Below are 19,133 nucleotides of genomic sequence, written 5' to 3'. Positions count from 1 at the left end.
CGGCAGGTGGGAGCCCGCGGCCCCCGGGACCCCCGCGGCGGTGCCCCGACGGGGAGGGCTGTCCGCCGGTGGGGCGGCCCCTTCTTCCCCTCCCGGGCCGCTCCGCTGCCGGCCCCTTCCCCGCTCCGCTCCCGGCGGGGCGGCCGCGGCGGCGGGAGGGCGGAGGCAGGGCTGGCAGCGCCGCGGCGGGCGGCGCACACACGCACACACACCTCCCTGCATGTGATTAAATGGCTCGAAATCTGCTTCTGATTTCCTCGGGGAGGTGACTTTTCCCTTCTTTTCAACCCGGGATTTATTGGAGCCTTTTTACTCCGCTTTCAGGCAGCGGTCGGGGCTCAGTTTCTCCACTTCTTGATTTTCTTTTTCTTCTTCTTTTTTTTTTTGTTTTGTTTTGTTTTTCCCTTTCCTCTCCTTTTTTTCCCTTCCCTGCCGCCTCCCTCCCTTCCTCCCTCCTCCCTCCCTCCCTCCCGCAGCCGGAGCAGCCGCGGGCGGTGCGGCGGAGCGGGCGGGAGCACGGCCGGCTGCGGGCACGGCGCTGGGGACCCGCCCGCACCACCGGGAGCAGCACTCCCGCTTTCCACTATTTCGCCTTATTTTGCTTTCTCTTTTCGCCCGCCACTTTCCCTGGCAATTTGTTGTTATTGCTCTTTTTTTTTTTTTTTTTTTTTTCTTTTTTTTCCTTTTTGTGTGTGTGTGTTGCGATCAGCCAAGGGAAGGGGGAGCTGCCCCCACGCCCCGCCGCCCGCCCTGCTGTTGCGGCGGCCCCGGCTCCTCTCGCCGCCTCGATCCCAGACCTGCTGCCCGGACCGACCCCGCTACCTGCCCGGCCGCGGTAAGCTGCTCCTCCAACTTCGGCGCTGGCGGCCCCGGCCGAGCAGCTCCCTGCTCTCCTCCCCGCCGCTCCCTCCCTCGTTGCCTTTTATTCCTCCCTCTTCCCCCCCCTCTCCACCCTCCCTTTATTTCCCTTTCCATCCTTTCACCGCCGAAAACGGGACCTCCCCGCGGCGGGGCCGGGAGAGCCGCCCGCCCGCCCGCAGCCCGGCACGGCCGAGCCCCGCTCCCGGCCCCGGGCAGCTCCAGCCGCCGCTCCGCGCTTCGGCCCGGCCAGGCTCGCTGTCGCCGCCCCGGGGAACCGGGGGTGCTCGGCGCTGCACGAAGCCTCGCGGTGTGGCAGCCGTGGCCTGGCCGCGGAGCAGCCGGGGGGGACCGGAGCCTCCCCAGTGGCTGAGCCCCGGCCCCACCTCGGGCGTGGGTGCAGGCAGCGGCGGGAGCGCTGCCAGGCCGCTGCCTGCGGTGCCAGCCCTGGCGGACCGGGCAGAGGACACGCACGTGCTCTCCCTGCCCGCGGCTCCGGCGGGTGGCGGAGGCCTTTATCCGCTCGGAAGGTCTGTGCCGGCACAAAGCCACCGGGCACCGCGGCAGGGTGGCTTCACCCTTGCTGCCAGCCCAGGCTTGGGGATGTTGCTGGTCCCTTCCCAGCACGGCTGCCTCGGGGAGACCCCTCTGCGGGGCAGATCGGAGGGTGGGTTCGCTCTGGAAATAGCTCTTGCGCCACGTACTCGGCTGTGTTGCAGCCCTGGAGCTAAGCTGGTTGAGACCCCTCGGCACCCTACCCCAAACCACAGCCGCGGCAAGGGCCAGCGGTTCTGGCCGAGGCGATGTACGAGAGCGGTGGCACAGGGAGAAGGGAAGGCTGGCTACCTTTGGTGGGCTTGCTTTTGCTTTTCTCTCTTGGAGCTGCTGAATCCTTATTTCTTCAAAACGCTCCTCATGCCCACAGCTTCCCCGACCCACTGGAGAGTGGGTGGATGGAAATACCTTTCCTTTCTTAGGATAAGGAATAACTGGTGTGATGAGGCACACGGTGCTCAGCAGTCTGCTGCCTCGCTTGGCGCGCTCGGAGCAGGGGCCCCGTGGGCAGGGCCAGGAGCTCCTCGGGCAGCACCACGGTCCTCTGGCTTGCCTTGTGCATGGATTCCCCTCTCTCGGTGAGCTCATGCCACAAACGTACGGGACGTAAGCCAGGCTGAGTGTCCCCTCCTCCATCCATGCCATTGGTGTGGACCTGTAGTCGGGCTGAGATGATACTGAGGGTAGACCTGGATGTGCAAACCCTGGGTGGCTGGAAATGACACAGACCCTTCTTCCCTGGCCGACTTCACTGTTGCCTGCTCTCAAAGCCTGGAGAGGCTGGAGCTACCTGTAACCAGGGCAGCAGGGATGTGGCTAGAGCCATGCTCCAAAATACTCACCAAGATGTTTGGATGGATGGAGGGCAACTTTTTTTTTCTTTTTTTCTGCAATATCCCGTTTATAAAACAGAGGGAGCTGCTGTGCTTTTCTGACCACCTGGTTGGAGCAATCGGTGAGGGGACAGGAGGTCCAGCAGTCCAAGAGCAGGGTGGGCTGCAGGGGTCCCAACATCCCTTCTTCCTTCACGTGCATGTGGAAGGAAGAAGGTGAGTTGGGTCCCTGCAGAGAAGAGGGCAGATGTAATGCTGGGTTGGAAAGGAGCTAAGGTGAATCTGCAGCCTGGGGAAGAAAGAAGCCAGACCTAGGGATGCAGCTCAGCACACTGTGGCCTGAGGCAAAGAGCCCACCAGAAGTGCAAGCTGCTGGGAGCCTGGGCTGGGGAGCGTTGCTGCTGCTCCCTGCGCACCAGGACATGGTGTCTTCAGCCTGGAGCGGCTGGAGCAGAGGTCCCACCTTGGGTGGCAGCTGTTGGAGCTGTGGGTCTGCACAGGGTTTCCCAGCCCTGAAAGAGGTGAGCATCAGCACAGACCTTGGAGCATGTGCTGAAATGGCTTCGTCTTCCTTCAGGAGGGAAGCAGCCTGTCATGCCAAGGGTGTCCGCGGCACCTCTGCCTCCTGTTCCCCCCACCCTGTTAGTCAGGCCCTGCTCCATAAGGAAGCAATTATTTTGTGCCCCCACAAGCCCCTCCCTGAGCCTGCGCAGGACACTTGCGCTTGGTATGGAAACGCGACAGATTTTCCATATTCCGCTTTGCCCCATGATGTTTAAAAACGTACGTGACAGCCTCTTCCAAATGCTGCAGACTTGGCTGGCACTCAAGCAATAACAGGCTGTGTGACACCAGGGGCATGAAATATTGTACCAATAGCCAAAGGAGGCGGGGGGGGGGGGGGAAGATGTCAAAGTGCAGCATGCTTCCGGCCCCGTTGTCGTGAGCCATCCTCTACGCGATGTGAGAGATCTTTCAAAGCTGGCCAAATGTTGTCATCTCTGAATACCATTTTAAATATTCATCCAGACTATTTTCAACATCTGTGCCCAGCATGTTGTGAAAAGGCAACAAGGGACGTTATGGAAACCAGATCACTTTATTCCCATATGGAGTGGAAAGGGGTTGAAGCGATGAGGACTTCTGGGCTGGGACCGCACGAGTCCCGTGCATCCGCAGGAAGCAGCGGGAGGAAAACCCTCTGCACCCTGAGGGATGCTCCCGGGAGCGCACGGCGGAGCCGAGCAGCGTGGTGGGAGTGTGTGAAGGGGTTCAGGGAGCTGGGGTGGGATTAGAGTTGGTTAAAGCAACGAGTTGAGCAGTAGTAGAGGTTAATAAGTAGTGTAGCATCAAGGCAGCCATGGTTTCTGCTCCTGCGAGGCCAGGAGCTCCAGATGCCTCCTTGAGCTGCTGTTGCACTGGGAGCACAAGGAGATCTCCAGCTTGCGCTGGCTGGGGGATGCAGTGGTGTTGCAGCAAAATGTTATTCAGCTCTGCAGCATATGGGTGATACCACGCTTGAATCTCCCCTCCCAGGAGTGGAACCACCTCTACCAAAGGGTGCTGGCAAACAGAGCAGGCACGGGGAACCCAGCAGGATGCTGTGCTGGATGCTAGTGTCTCCTTCTCATGGTCAGCGTGGCTTATGGGTTACTGAAACGGGTGAGCAAGGATGCACCCGAGCATCCAGCCTTTGACAGCTCTGTGCACATGGTTGAATAGCCTGGGGACTGTGTGCTTCGTGGTGGACCTTTTTTTTTTTTTTTTGGTTGTTTTCGATAACCTAGGAAATCTGGGCTCCGTTTCTGCCTTTTGTAATGTCAGGCTGCAACTAATTCAAGCCAGGCCAGATTCTGACCACAGGTATGCTAGTGTAAATTTGAATGGAGTCGCTTACGTCTTGGTTTGGCCCGATCTGAATGGAGTTACTTCTGGCTGATGCCAAAGGGGCTGAGGTCAGAATCTGGCCCATCCTTTCCTGCATGCAGTGTAATTTGTATGTGTCTCCTGGCACTGCTGGGGTATCGTATGGCTTGTGTAATTCTGGCTCTGGCCTGCCAGAGTGCATTGCAGTATCTATCGCCAGGAGTGCCTGCTGCAGGAAGACGCTGCCTTGTAATTGCCCACGTGAGCTGCACATACTTTGGGGAGCAGGGGCTGAAAGCCCAAGGGGCTGTGCAGAGTGGTCGGCTCTGCAGATCTGGGTCCGTATGCACTTGGAAGCTCCCGATATTTAAATATCCAAAGAGAAGAGGGAGCTTGTAAAGAAAAGTGAAGCATCTCCTTGGTGCCATTAGCCGCGTCCCAAGTGGGCACCAGTGGCTCCATTAGCGGCTGGGAAGGCGATTAGCACTGCCCGCCGCGCCACATCCCTTCAGCCTCTCCCCACCGCATGCACTCCCTCCTGCCGGAAAGCTGAGCCTGGTCCCAGTGCCTTGGCTGCATGGGGTTTTTCCTTTCATTTTAAATACTTTTCAGTTGTGTTTCTTTGTCCCAGCGACACATGGAATGATTTATCCATGGCCAGAGCACAGTTTGGTCCTGATGCGTTCTGCTTGTAGGGTGGGGGGATGAAGCATCCCCCAGCTGGCATCGGCATGGTGGGTGAGGGACCAGTGCCCACAGCGGAAAGGGAGGCGATGGGAATCCCGGCAGCAACCTGAGATGGGTCCTGTTCATGGGCCTGGGGCAGATCTGCAGTGGGTCACTCCCACAGCGTGTGTGGCAAGGGAGCAGGGTTGCCCTCATTAGAAAGGGCCTGTAATGAGGTGGGAATGTGCAAGGTCTGGTAGCAGATACATCCTGGTTAAGGGACACCCTCTGATCATTTGTTCCTGGTTACAGCTTCTCTGAGCACATAATTCCTCCTCTGCTTTGAGTCCCCTCCTGTCCCCCCAGTGCCCTTCTGTTCAGAGGGAACCTGAGCTGCTGGGGGGCTTTTCTGGGGATGGCACAGCTCAGGGATGAGCAGTCCTTGTGGATCGGCCTCATCTGAGCACTTTGGATCTAGTTGCTGGATCCCCTCAAGTACTTGGGTCCTTTGGTTCTGGCTTGGGGTTTCTCTGCCCACTGCTCCATGGCTGTGCCATGCCATTAGGAGCCTTTTGGTGACCCATGAGAGTGGATGGCTCCATCCCTGACCCGTGCTGGCACCTAGGACCTCATCCCTGTGCACAGGGTGGTGCAGCACCTCATGGGGACCAGGCACCCGCATCTCAACCAGTTCCAAGTAAGGCCACGTGCTTGCCTCGGGTGATGCAGGCACCCCACGCACCATGCTGCCTTGGTCTGGAGAAGAAACCCAGCATGCTGTACCATGCCAGTGGCATCAGTGAGGACACAGGGGAACAGTGCAGGTCCCAGGCAGGAGGGAAGCACTATTTCCCTACCATCCCTCAGGGCTTTCCCCTTCCCCACCCAGGCAGGGCTGGCTGCTCAGCTTTAGCCATTGCCTGCCCTCTAAACCCCCGGGTTTCAGTGGCAGGGCTGCAGCAGACAGTGGAGCGCCACTTGGGCCGTTCACACTTTCCCCCTCTGCTTTAATTAGAGAAGGCTGCTCCTGTGCCGCAAAGGTCCTGGGATCAAATCTGGCTAATAACCCCCTTCCCTCCCTGCCCCGTGTTGTTCCACTTAATCCTGTAATTACCTCTGCAAAGCTGCCGCTGCCCCTGGTCTGCTGGATGGTGACCCTGGGCCTGCTGTAGTCACCACCATCCATATTTGGGGAAGTTTTCTCTCTTTGCCCTGGCTCACCTGCTGCACTTGTCTCATTAATTCAATTTTGGGGACAAAGCACTCACTCAGTGGCTCAGCATCGAGAGACCCGGAGCTCTGGGCATGCATCTGCGCCCAGAATCGCTCTCAAGCAGCACTGCCTCCCGGGGAGGCGATGGGAAGGGGAACGTAGGGCAGGCTGGAACATTGCCACAACGAGCCTCCCGCAAGGCAAGGAAACATTGCGGGTTGCCTTGGGAAGCAATATTGATGTAGGGAGAAGGGGTGTGGAGGCGTTGGATGCGGTAGCTAATTTTTTTAAAGCACTTCTGAAGCGCTACGGCGGCGTGACTTCCTTCCAAACCACATGGCTGTTAGCATTCCCCAAGCGGAGGAGTGAGGAAATCGCCCACCTCAAAAATGCAGCCGCTTCTGAGGAGGAGCCGGCAGGGCGGCTGCTTCCTCGGGAAGGGTGAGCCCCGCTGCCGTGTGCCCCCAGCCCCATGGGTGCTGCTGGTGGCCACCAGAGAGCCTCGCTGGGAACACCTTGGGGATGCTGTCCCTGAGAGATGCACCCCATCGCTTATGTCCCTCCTCGTGCCAGATCCAGGTGGCTGCTGGGCTGGATTCATCACCGAGGGGCTCATCCCATTTCTCCCTGCTTAGTCAGCAGCGTCTCCATTTGATCTGAACTGGGGGCAGCAAAGATGGGAAGCGGAAAGGGGGGGCAGATGGGGCTGGGGAGAGAAATACCCACTCCAGGCCTCTCTGGCACCTTGCCGGCAGTCCCGAGGTCACGCTGAATATGCATAAAAGGGAGCAGATTGCAGCTTGCCCTCCTCTCCGATACAGAGGTGAGGCCCACGGAGACCACCAGCCCCGGCTCTCTTTCAGCGGGATAATGGGGTGAGCCGAGCGCGGAGCGTGCGTGCCTGTGTGTGGTCTCACGGATGATAATGATTTCCATTCATGCCCTGCCTCTGCAGCGCCGATACACCGCTGGGCGAGCGTTGGCTCCCCGGCGGCTGCTCCCTGGCAGGAGCAGAGCCCCCAGAAGTTGAGCACAAAATCTCTGGGGCTTGTGCCTGGGTATGGCTGGTGGGAGGGACAGAGTTTCCCACTGGGACAGGGAGGATGGGCAGGAGATGCTCATGCCCCCCCATGTGCCCCCAAAGCAGCGGTAACCCCAGCCCAGGTTCTAGACCTGCTGCCCCAGCCCTGCCCAGAACACCCTCGCCTCTGGGCTCTCCCCTTGCTACCAGTGGCTGTTAGTGCTGTCTCGCTCCCCTGGGCAGGGGTTTCCTCATATCTTTGTGTCTTACCCAATGGGGAATTAAAAGGCCTTTGCAGGTGGCAAACTTGAGTGTGGCCCTACCCCCTTGCTGCCACGTAGCAGAGAGGAGGTAGTGGGTGGAGGAGAGTCCTCCTTGGCAGGGTTTAGCGGGAGCCTTGTTTGATACACCCTGAGTCCCCCTGGAGTGGATGGATGCAGCTGCCGAGGCATCCCTGGGGGTTTCTCCTCTCCTCCCAGCACAGAGGTCTTCCCATGGGGTTGTCCCCATGCTGTGTGCTGCCCTGGGGCTGGTGAGATGGGAGGTGGTGGTGGCTGCACCCAGCTGGGTCCCTCTATGTGTGGTGTGAGGTGCGATGGGGCAGCTGGTCTCCGCAGGTATGTGTGTGGCCAGGTCTCGCTAGACATTGTAAGGGGGTCCATCAGCATTTCGCAGCCCGCTGTGCTGGGTGTGAGTGCAGAAGCAGGGCTCTGCCTGTGGGCTGGCAGTGGCTCTGTTTTGCTGTTCAGCACCAGGCAGATGCTGGGGATGGTCCTGTCAGTTTTTCATTGAGGGGGTTAACCAGGTGCTGTCTTCACTCAACAGTTCCCACACAGGCAGACACTGGGGAGCTTGCAGCAGCCACGGCTTCACCTCCCACCCAGGAGGCAGCTGCCTGCAGTGGGGCTGGGGCTCCCGACAGAGCCCTGTGGGCTGCCTGCAGCGGGGGATGCTCTTCACTGCCTGGTCCTTGTGGCACAGTGCTTCCTCCCCTGTGGTGACTGCTACGTCCCTGCTGCTCCCCTCTCCACTCCCACAGCCCTTGCCTGCATGCCACACTCCTCGAGTAGGGGGTCTCTGCTCTGGGCACTCCAGGGACAGCTTCCCTTGTCTTGCTGCCTGCAGGCTGCCCAGCCACCGGGCCATGGGCTGATGTGTCCCCGAAAAGCTCTGCAGCACTGTTGGACGGTGGGGGATGCGCTGGTGGGGCAATGCAGAGACCACCAATGGAGCTGCTGATTTTTCAGCAGTGAGCATCTCCTTTTCCATCAGCAGAGGATTAAGCAGTGAGGAAAGAGCATGGAGGTGGCAGGGCCAGGATTTGTCCCGTGGGAGAGGTCCAGGGATGGGCTGAGACCCCTGTCCCTGCTCCCCCCTTGCTGGGCTCTGCCGCTGGCTGCCCAGTTGACTGTGACTGGGAAGGGAGGAACTTCCCCCTGTTAATGGTTTGGCAGCCTGGAGAGGAGCAGCTTTCTCCCACAGCTTTCCTTTTTTTCTTTTTTCAAAAAATCCCACATAATCTGAAACAAGCTGTCCCCTGCTAGTCTCCTTTGGCTGGAGTGGGCAACGGGGCAGGCAGGTGTGGTGTTGGGAACTGTAGGTGAGGAGCAGAGCATCTGCTATGCTGGGTCATGCATGGGGCTTCGTTCCTGAGAGTGAAGCACAAGACACAAGTCATCCTGTAAGGATTTACTAGTGGGAGAGAGCATGATGGGGGATCCCCTCCACCCACCCTGGCTGTGGCACAGGCTGGTAGAGGACAGAGGAATCGGCTTGGTGGCTGGGGCGGGCAGCACACGGCCAAGCATGTGGGATGGCAGGGCTGACGCCACCTGCCCCGCTGGGCACCTCAGGGGACCGCTGCCAGCTGCAGCTCTCAGGGCCGTTCTCTGGCAAATGAGTGAGCTGTGGCTGTTCGCAGGATGCGAAGGATGGGGCATGGCTGATCTTCATGTTGTGGGATGCTCCTGCTGCAGCCGGAGCTGGCAGGAGGCGTCATGACCTCCAGTCACTCTTCCACCCTCCAAGGCAGCAATGTGGGAGATGGGCCATGTCTCCTTGGGAGCCACCTGGCATCCCCTGGCCCTGTGCTGCGGCTGCCAGGAAAGGAGCCCAGCCAAGCCCTGCATTTGGTCCTTGCCTTTCCCTCCGTCAACAGACAGGCCAGACCCAGACCTGGGTTTCTTGGGGCTGAGGACAGAACAACACCCTTCTGCCAGTGGGAATACTCTGGTAGTGTGGTGGTGGGATTTGAAGGGAGAAGAGGGACTTGGAGAAGCCACCGTGCCCATGGCCAGCAGGATGCTGCTGGGGCTGTGGCATGGAAAGTGGTGCTGGACTCAGGAGTCCCAGGCCTTCATCCTAGCAAACTCCTGTGTGTTGCAAAGTGTCCCCACAGGTGTTTTCACTGCTGCTCCTTTCTCCTGTGCTGGCAGGAGCTGTTTTAGGCTGCAGTTGGATAACTTGAGGTTTGCAGCTACTGTCACAGCTGAAAGGTCTCCCCAACTCTTCCCCACCACTAGTCCTTGGCAGCTGTGCAGCTACAGGGGTCTCTGAACTGTGCCTGACAGCCGGAGCTGCTAGCAGGCGTGAATGTTCCTGTCACCCCCGAGGCAGTTTGTAAGAGGCCAGGGAAGGCTGGACCCTGATTTCACCCTCCTCCTTCCAAACCTCAGCTCCTTTCGCCATTTCCTGTGGTATCTGACTCCTGCTGATGAGTGGTGAGGGATTGGTTTGGACAAGGCGGCCCAAAGTATTTGCCTTCTGCCCCACTCCCAGGAAGCTGCATCAGTAGGTGTGGGGTGGGAAGGTGGGCACAGGTTGAGGGCCAGACATGATCCCTTACCAGCCTCCCTGTGTGAGTTGTGCCGTGGCCGTGCCACTCCCAGCAAGGCTGCTGGCACCATTCACTCTCTTTGCTCTCACTCCAGGGCAGAGCCGCTTCCCTCACCCCAGGAGGATGGAGGTCCTGCAGCTCCTGCGCCTGCTCCTCACCACCGCCATGCTGGGCCTCTCCCAGACGGTGAACCCCTTTGTGGCCCAGCAGACCCCCCCAGACCCTTGCTACGATGAGAGCGGCGCTCCTCGGCGCTGCATCCCTGAATTTGTCAACGCTGCCTTCGGGAAGGAGGTTCAAGCCTCCAGCACGTGCGGGAAGCCCCCAACACGGCACTGCAATGCTTCAGACCCCCGCCGAGCCCACCCGCCTGCCTACCTGACTGACCTCAACACTGCCTCCAACATGACATGCTGGCGCTCGGAGACCCTCCACCACTCACCCCAGAACGTCACCCTCACCCTCTCTCTTGGCAAGAAGTTCGAGGTGGTCTATGTCAGCCTCCAGTTCTGCTCGCCCCGGCCTGAGTCCACTGCCATCCTCAAGTCCATGGACTATGGCAAGACCTGGGTGCCCTACCAGTACTACTCCTCCCAGTGCCGTAAGATCTATGGCAAGCCCAGCAAAGCCACTGTCACCAAGCAGAATGAGCAGGAGGCCCTCTGCACCGATGGCCTCACCGACCTCTACCCCCTCACCGGAGGGCTCATCGCCTTCAGCACCCTTGACGGGCGACCGTCCGCCCAGGACTTTGACAGCAGCCCTGTGCTCCAGGACTGGGTGACAGCCACCGACATCCGTGTGGTCTTCAGCCGCCCACATCTCTTCCGCGACCTGGGCAGCCGGGACACCGGTGAGGAGGAGGGGGGCACTGGCTCAACCCCCTATTACTATGCGGTGGGGGAGCTGCAGGTTGGCGGGCGCTGCAAGTGCAATGGGCACGCGGCACGCTGCGTGAAGGACAAGGAGCAGAAGCTGGTGTGTGACTGCAAGCACAACACAGAGGGTCCCGAGTGCGACCGCTGCAAGCCCTTCCACTATGACCGACCCTGGCAGCGGGCCAGTGCCCGTGAGGCCAATGAATGTCTGGGTAAGTGATTTTTAAATAAATCTTTTTCGTTGGCTGAAACTCTAAAACAGGTCACTGGGTGAGGAAGTGATGGGTGCTGAGCCGAAATGATGGAGCATGCTGGTGTGGAGATGCTGGGGAGCATCCCCTTCACTAAGTGCTAGAAAATCCAGCATCTGCCCTGTTTCTGCTGCAGGTGCCCCCCCAGAGGTGCAATGGTTTGTCAACGAGAAAAAGCCCCAAAACCCTCCAAAAAAATCAGCAGTGTCTTCCAGCTGGTCAGCAAACCTCAGCATGGGATGCAGGATGCCTGGCTGGGGGTGTTTCCCTTGGGCAGCTGCCAATGGACTGGGAGGGGCAATCATGGCAGTCCCCTGCGAGATGTGCTTTGGGGCAGGGAGCAGGCAGCAAAACCTGGTAGAGATTAAGGAAATACCTGAGATACCCGGATTCAACATTTTATCGTTTGGTCTGGCATGGTGCTTTGCATGGTGGTTTTAGCTCATCTGTCCTTGCAAAGGTTTCCATGAGTTACAAATGTTGTCATCGAAATGAAACATTTCCAAAACATCAAAATGACGTTGCTTGGCTGTCCTGGTTGTGAGTCTGTGTGGGATTTTGTTAGAGGTTTTTGCCTTTTGTCCTGATTTGGGATGGGGTTAGGGGATGCCAGAGCCCTATGAAGGTCTGGGAGACAGCCTCTCACTCCTCCTGGACTGGAGCCTGGGTCTCACAGGGTGGCAGGAGGATGGATACAAGGGAAAGCCATACCATTCATCAGCCCTGAAAGGCTGTGGATGTGCCAGAGGTCAGAAGGACTTGTTAGTATTTGTGATCGATGTCTTGTTGAGATCCCAGCTGTTGGCTTAAATATATTTATGTTACAGTGGATTTCTTCTAAGAATGTCTAAAAAAGCAGAGAATTCAAAGCAAGTGCCGGAGCCAGTGCTTTAAACCACCTCACCCTCACACCCTGTGGGAATATGACAGCCCTTGCATTTTCCCACTCAGAAAGATGGGTTTGGAGTAAAGCTCAGAAAAAATCCCCTCAACTCTGCACCCTGCCCACAGCTACTGCCTCCAGCTGCCAAGCAGGTCAGGCAGGGGAGGGCTCTGACTGGTGGGTGAACCCACAGAAACCCCCTGGGACAAAAGGAAGACCCCAGCCCAGTTGGCTGCCTCCCTTGTGGGGACCCTCCCCGCTGAATCCCCCGATGAAGCAGTGGGTTGGTAGCAGAGGTGGCTTTGCTGGCACAAAACAGCTTAAACTGGAGGGAGGCCTATTTTGAGGGAGCATCTGCAGATCTCCTGTCTGCCTATCCGTCTTACCCATTGTAGGGTGAGGGTCCCGCTTCACAGGGCCGTGCTCCCAAGCATCCCTGCCCCCAGCTGCTTCACCCTTTTGGCAGATGGGGCTGAAAAGATAAACGAGGGAGAGAAGAGGAGGCGGGGGCGCAGTGCGGTCCCTTCAAGCTCCCCCCTGACAAGCCCCGCGCACAAAGACCCTTCCCCGAGCTGCGTGTGAAAGTAGTTTTTCCTGTTGATTCACTCCCCTTCTTTCTCCCTTTCCCCTCTCGGGCTTTGTGCCCTCTCTGAAGGGACCTGAAAGAGCTTCTCCATCACCCGCCTCCGAAGGGCTTAGTGGCTGAAAGCTGGATTAGCTCCCCGAGCCTTCCCCTCTGTGCCTTTCAACAATGACATCTCCCCAGCCAGCACGAACAGACGCAGCAATTAGCACCAATTAAAAGGAGAGGCCGCCCGGGAAGTTCCCTTTGCTCAGCCTGGGGGCTGAAGGGTTTCGGACTCTGTCCTGCAGCCGGGCATCGGTGATGCTGGCTCGTGGTGGTGGATGGTTACGTGTGGCTGGGGAGGGGTGAGGAGGGGAAGGGTGGATGGATGCAGGAGGTTGGTAGCCCAGTGCCAGCTGAGGGGCAGGGCTGGGGGTCTGCAGCACCCCAAAAGTGGATCTGGATGGAACTATGGGGCTTGTACAGCTTCAGGTCACCTCTTGGCTCTGTGCTCCCCAGCACTCTGCATGGGAGTTTTTCCCCCTCCAGTGCACAGGAGTCTCTGCCTGCTCTGGCAATGGGACAGTTTGATGTCCTGCACCATGTCATGGTGCTGGGTCATCCATCCATGCAGCTGGAGGTGAGGACAAACTTTTCCTATGTCACAAGAATTTCTGCCTCTGGCTGGTGTGAGGGAAACGCAGAGAGGAAACAGCCCAGTGACGCCTGAGGTCTGAGCATTGGCATGGGGCATGACCCCACCACGGCTGTGGCATTTGCGGGGACTTCGCTGTGCTGCGATGTTATGGGAGTCAGCGTGACTTTGGCAAGCAGGCGGGATTGGGGATGTTGCATCTGGGACAGCGACAGTGGGTTTGCCATGCTGCTGGCTCGGCAAGGGGGCACAGGGTCAGCTCTGTGTGACAGGGTGCGTGGCCCCCTTCCTGGTGGTTAGAGAGCAGTGCCAGTCCACAGGCACAAGGAGCTCTTCTGATACCCCAAAAGGGCTGCGTGTCCTGCGGGGAGCTTGTCCTGCCAATATTGGGATGCTCTGTGTACCTGCTGGTGTGCTCTGCCCAAAACAGGGGAAAGAGGAGGGCAGGAAAGAGAAAGATGTGTCCCCATCTCTGTGTCCCTCCAGCTTTTAGCCCAGGTCAGGCTCAGTGAAGGATACTTCCTGCAGAGTGGCCAGCGGGAGCAGGATCACCAAAATCCCCAAACCCCGCCATGTGATGCATCAGCTTTATTCTTGCAGACCTGCTCCTCCTCCTTCCCACCGCTGCTGCCAGTCCCTGCCTGCACATGCAGAGCTGCTTGGGGCAGCCTGGTCACCCCCTCAGCAGGCTGTCCCCGAAACACCCGGCCTGGGGAAGGGGGGGGAAGCGGATTAGCACAGGGCAGCCACTGAAAGTAATTGATGCACTCGCTGGTAATGCGGGAGCTCTTGTTCCCTTTGTGGCCGCCACGGCGGGAGTGCTCCCCAGAGCACTGGGATAATGCACGGGGCTTGCTTTGATCCCGGGGGCTTGGCGGGGAAAGGGTTGCGCTCTCCTGGGAAGACCTTGCTGGCTGCTGCTTCCCTCTGCTTTGGGCTGGGGGTCTGTGCTGATCGATCCAGGATGCCAGCGCTGGAGCAGTGATGGGGTTTAGAAAATCCCCTGTGTTTCCCCCATGTCCTCTGCCCCTTCCTGAACATGTTTGCTTTCTTTTTCTACCTCAGTGCTTCCTATGCAAAAATTATTTCAGAAATCCCCCAGTGAGCTGGCCTGGGCTATTGTACCCCATGGAGCAGGATCCATTCTGTCAGTGGCCTCTTGTCAGTCGCATCTGCAGCCCCTTCCCTTGCTGCACCCCTGCAGCAGGGTGCTCCTTGCCCTCTCTCCAGCAGATGTGCTGGAGACTGTGGGTTCCCAGCAGCACCAGCTGTGGTCCTTCCCCACAGAGAGCAGGAGGCAGTGGTTTGGGGTAGGTGATTGCTTTTGGAGGTGGACAAGCAGGCAGCATCCCCCTGCCACCTCTGTCTGGGCACCTGCTCCCCATGGGGCGCAGCATCGCAGCGACTCTGCGGGGAGGCAATCACTGAGATGGAGGGGATTAACACTTGTCTGACCATCCTGAGTCCTGCTCCTCCTGGGATGGAGCTGGAGTGGCTCAGCCTTTTCCCTCGCACCCCTGTTCTCATCTCTCAGCCTCTCGGGGAGGGCTCTCTGCTTCTGCTTCTCCTAGTTCCTGCAGAAGAGATGAAAGCCTTGGCCCCTCTCCCTGAACACCTTCTCCGTGATGGAGGCACAGTGTGGATGGGAGGGAAGGGGTTTTTCTGCTCTCGGTTCCCATCCCCAGGGCGGAGGTGCAGCCCCATCCTGCCCCTCCGTCCTGGCCGGGCTCTCCTCCAGCCAAAGCAGGGGCGTAGCTCAAATCCGCTGCGGGTTGGCAGCAGCGGCCGGTCTAGGGTTTCGCTGAGCCGGCTGCCTTCGCTAATTATTCCCAGGGAACTTGTAGGAGCGGCAAGCCCACCTTCTGCCCCACAAGCTCCATCATCTGCCACGCGTGTGCCCAGTGCATGGCACTGCCTGTCCTGTGCTGGGGTCCCTGCCCCAACCCCCTCATGCCATCACCCCAGGCTCCTCCATCCACAGCAGCCTGGAGGAAAAGAGGTTGTGGGGCAGCCAGGGCCTGGGCAGGGGTTCAAATCCCATCAAAAGTGGGACAGAAGGTTGCTCCATTGCAAGGTGTTGATGTTTAATTAGTCTATTATTGCAAATTATTAGATCTTGTGATTGTTTAATTGATCATATGATTGTTTAATTGGGCATACTGTACAAGGGCGGAAGCAAGCTACCACATAATTAGCCCCAAACTGTGCAATTAAATTCTTATTAATACCCCAAACAGCAGGGAACATTCAAGCCTTTAATTAGTGATTAACGGGAGACAAACAGAGCTTGCAACCGAGTCAGCGCTGAGGAACATTGCAAGTATTGAGCCGGGTAAGAGGGGGGACCCGTCTGCCCCAATTAGCGCTGGATGGCTGCGCCGGGGGGGTGAGGGCACAGTCATGTGTACTGGTGTGCCCCTGTCCCTGAGCAGGGGACAGCCACCCAGCCCTGCATAGCCAAGCCCAGGCAGGTCCTCAGGTTGTCTGGCCAGGATTGTGCCAGGCTTGGCTCCTGGTAAGCTGGTGGCAGCTTGCTGACACCCGGCCCTGGGTGGGATCAGCATCCCAGAGTGGGCAGCATTGCTGCCTGCAGGCAGGGGGATGATGCCGGGCAGCAAGAAGAGGGTTGTCTCCAAAAGCTGGTTCCTGGGAGGATCTGCAGCTTGTTCCCAAGGAAAGGTGGCTCTGGGGCTGACGGGGATGTGCCAACCGGGAGGGCTCCCAGCCCACAGTAGAGTTGGGGATACCATGAGAAGGCCCTGGCCAGTTACTCTCTCACCAATTAAACTGGAGGCAGAGAGGGACTCGCGCCAAGGGCAGCAAATCATTTACCTGACCTTTCTTCTCCACTGCCCATTGCCTCCCCTCTGGGCTGCCGTCCCCTTTCCTTCCCTAGAGGATGCCAGAAGCTTGTGGAGGCAGCCCCAAGCATTCCTAGCAGGACAGAAAATCTGCCTTTTGGGGTGACACAACTGGCCTTTCAGTGATGCAAGGGAATAACAAGGCCGCTCTACCCTCCAGAAATCGTTCCTTTGCCACAATTACATGTGGCCACCTCAGTTCAGCGGTACAAACTGTCCCATTATCTGGGGAGTGCAAGAGCAGCCTGGATATGGGGGTACTTCACCGCATTTCTTCTGCCCCTGGCAAAGCCCGGCCAGGCATTGGCATCCCCAGCACAGCAGCATCCCTGGCACAGGAGCATCCCAGGCTGCCTGGGACCACGGGCGGTATTTGTTGCTCTGCTTCCAAGCACCACAAGCACCTAGTCCTGTGTCAGAATTGGCCTCAAAAGTCCCTATTTTTCACCAGCAATGGGGAAAAATAATGAACTCAAAAGGCACAACTCCCCAGAGGCACCTACCACCATGCTGGAGTATTATTTTGATGCCTGCCATGTGATTTTTACACTAATCTCATAAAGCAGAGGAGCTCCTGGGGGAGCTGAGGTTTGAGCGCATGGTGCTGGCAGCACTGAGGCCGGCACCAACTTTTCGCTCAACTCATTTAAACTTCCAAAAAGGCTCTTTTTTAGGGCTGGGGTTTGCTTCAGCTTTCTTTCCCAAGCGTCTCTGAGGCAGGAGTGATGAGGCAGGCGAGGGAGCGTTTGATCTGCGTGGGCTGAAGCTCCCACCAGTGCTGCTGGCCGGGGGGGAGGCAACTTCACACGACCGCCAAGCCAGGCCTAAGCAGTTAAATCTGGGCTGACACGTTAATGAATTTCACAGTATGCCTGGAAAAACTCTCACCCAACCTCACTTTACCGGCGTGGGGAGGGGGCCGGGACGGGGGAAGGAGGGCGCCACGTTTTGCCAAAGGAAATCTTGTTCCCATTATCTTTTTGTGAGAGTGTTAAGCAGGAACGGGCATTGCTTTGCCTTTTTATCTCACACACGTGGAATCAGGCAGGGGGGGCTGCACAGTTCCTGTGGCTAATGAAAAAATAGCGTGTGTGTGTGTTTGCAGGACTGTGCTCGTATGTGTATGCATGTATATGCATCTGTGCGTGCATATACGTGCACGTGTATGTATGCACATACGTGAGCATGGGTATGAATGTGCGTGCTTGCACATGTGAGCGTGCATGTTTGGGCGTATTTGTGCACACAAGTGTGCACCCATTTGGTGTGTGCACATGTAGCAGCATGTGGGTGTTTGCGCATCTGCATGCGTGCGTGCACATGTGTGCATGTGTAATGTACGTGGATATTTAGGTGCACACTTGTGTGCAAGCATGTTCACAGGTACATGTTCATGTGCACATGAGCTAGTAGGTGTGCTCGTGTGCATCTGTGAGCACACGTGTGCATGCACATGCATGGGTTGCTGTGTGGGATTCTTTCTACGTGTGCACATGCATGCAGGATAGAGCCTTATATTTGAGGAACTGGGGGGCTCCACTGCTGACGTTGAGGATGGCAGCCTGTGAGGCAGCAGAGCCAAAGCCATCGCATCCCCCGGCACGAGGCGGGAGCCAGCTGCCAGGGAAGTGACGGGTGGGATGATGGGGCTGCAGGTGCCCGACTGTCACTGCTGGACCCCCTAGCTGAACCCCTCCATCTCACACTTGTCTGCCTTCAGCCCAGCAGTGCCCCGTCCCTACATGTGCCCTTTCTCCTCTTCCCTGACCTCCCGGCACAGGCCCTGTGGGGTGGTGGATACCGCACATCTGGACGGCACGTTGGGGCCAGCTGTGCCGTGCTGTGCCTCGCCCGTTCCGCTCCCCTGGTGCGGTCAGGCCCGGCCCCCAGCAGCAGTGGAGGGCACTGGGGCAGCTCCGGCCCACCCAGGGGGTCTCCCTGGTTTTGCCACCAGCCCTCACCCTCTCACCTTCCCTTGCAGCCTGCAACTGCAACCTGCACGCTCGGCGCTGCCGCTTCAACATGGAGCTGTACAAGCTCTCGGGCAGGAAGAGCGGTGGCGTCTGCCTCAACTGCCGACACAACACCGCAGGGCGGCACTGCCACTACTGCAAGGAGGGCTTCTACCGCGACCTCAGCAAGTCCATCACAGACCGCAAGGCCTGCAAAGGTAAGCTGGGGGGTCTCCATGCAGGCAGCACAGGAGATACAACCTCTCTTGGTCTCCTTGCTCTTCCCTCCTGTCCTCAGGCCATCCCTCTGCTCAGAGTGCAGCTGCTCCCACTGGCAACTGCAGGGCACCTCCAGCCTCTGTCACCCTGGTCGCTTCTGCCAGCGCAAGGGCACCAGGCAGGGACATCACTTCAGGCCCAGCACCTCCTCAAGGGATGGGGAGGATGACAGGCAGGGAGTGAGCAGGCTCTCAGAAGCCCGGTCCATCCCAGGAGGGCCCTGGTGTAGCCACATTTACAGTCTCCACAGTCAGAGAGATGCTGGGCAGGTGCTGGAGAAAGTTCATGACTAAATGTGCTGAAAACCCGTCCCTGACACTGACGTTGTCTGGGCCATAGACATGCTTGGAAGCATTCAAGCTGCTTCACAAAATGACCCGTGATGGCTTCCCTGCCTTGTGGGGCTGGGGATGCTGACAGAGGTTTCCTTCTCCCTGCTGGGCTGCTGCGGTGCAGGACTCCACAGTGTGCATTTCAGCTATGGGACCTGTTTTGGGGGGCATGATGAGCACTACAGCTCTCGGTGCCTGCGGGCGGGTGGCTTGTCCCCGAGCTGTCCAGGGGCCATGCTGTCTCCAAGCCATCAAGCTGTAGCTTGACCTCGCAAGGTCCCCAGCCAGTCACAAATTTCATGGGGCCTGCCCCTCTCCTCTCCCTCCTCTAGCTCCTGGCCAAGCCCATCTGGTTTCTCTTATCTCTCCCTGCTCATCCTTCTCTGCAGAGCCTTTTGCCTCTGTAAAGCCTCAAAATAATAGTTTCACTGAAGAAATTGAGATAAGAAAATACCTTGCCCACCTCCAGGGACTGGTGGGATCCAGGCTGAAATGCTGGAGCAGGCAGGTTGGCCACAGATGCTTTAAGGCCAGGAACTCATCTCTGATCCCTTTTCTTCCAGCTTAGATTGCAAGTGCCTCTCGGAAGGGAGGGCAGCATCCCTCTCTCGAGCATTGTGCAGTTGTGT

At 58.2% G+C, this 19,133-nt stretch overlaps 1 protein-coding gene across 1 annotated transcript in view; it reads left to right on the top strand.

Moving 5' to 3' along the window:
* The first annotated feature begins 264 nt into the window (after positions 1–264).
* The window catches only part of NTN3 (netrin 3), a 35,261-nt gene continuing 16,392 nt past the window's right edge, over positions 265–19,133 (top strand). The window contains exons 1-3 of the mRNA XM_074919260.1: positions 265–835; positions 9,943–10,938; positions 17,923–18,111. Of these exons, the coding sequence (XP_074775361.1) occupies positions 9,972–10,938; positions 17,923–18,111 (1,156 nt within the window). The 5' untranslated portion in view covers positions 265–835; positions 9,943–9,971. The remainder of the gene's footprint in view (positions 836–9,942; positions 10,939–17,922; positions 18,112–19,133) is intronic.

This window comes from Athene noctua, chromosome 15 (genome assembly GCF_965140245.1).
Source record: "Athene noctua chromosome 15, bAthNoc1.hap1.1, whole genome shotgun sequence".
Lineage (NCBI taxonomy): Eukaryota > Metazoa > Chordata > Aves > Strigiformes > Strigidae > Athene > Athene noctua.
The sequence above is the reverse complement of the archived record's forward strand: the minus strand, read 5'-3'. Positions and strand labels throughout refer to the sequence as shown.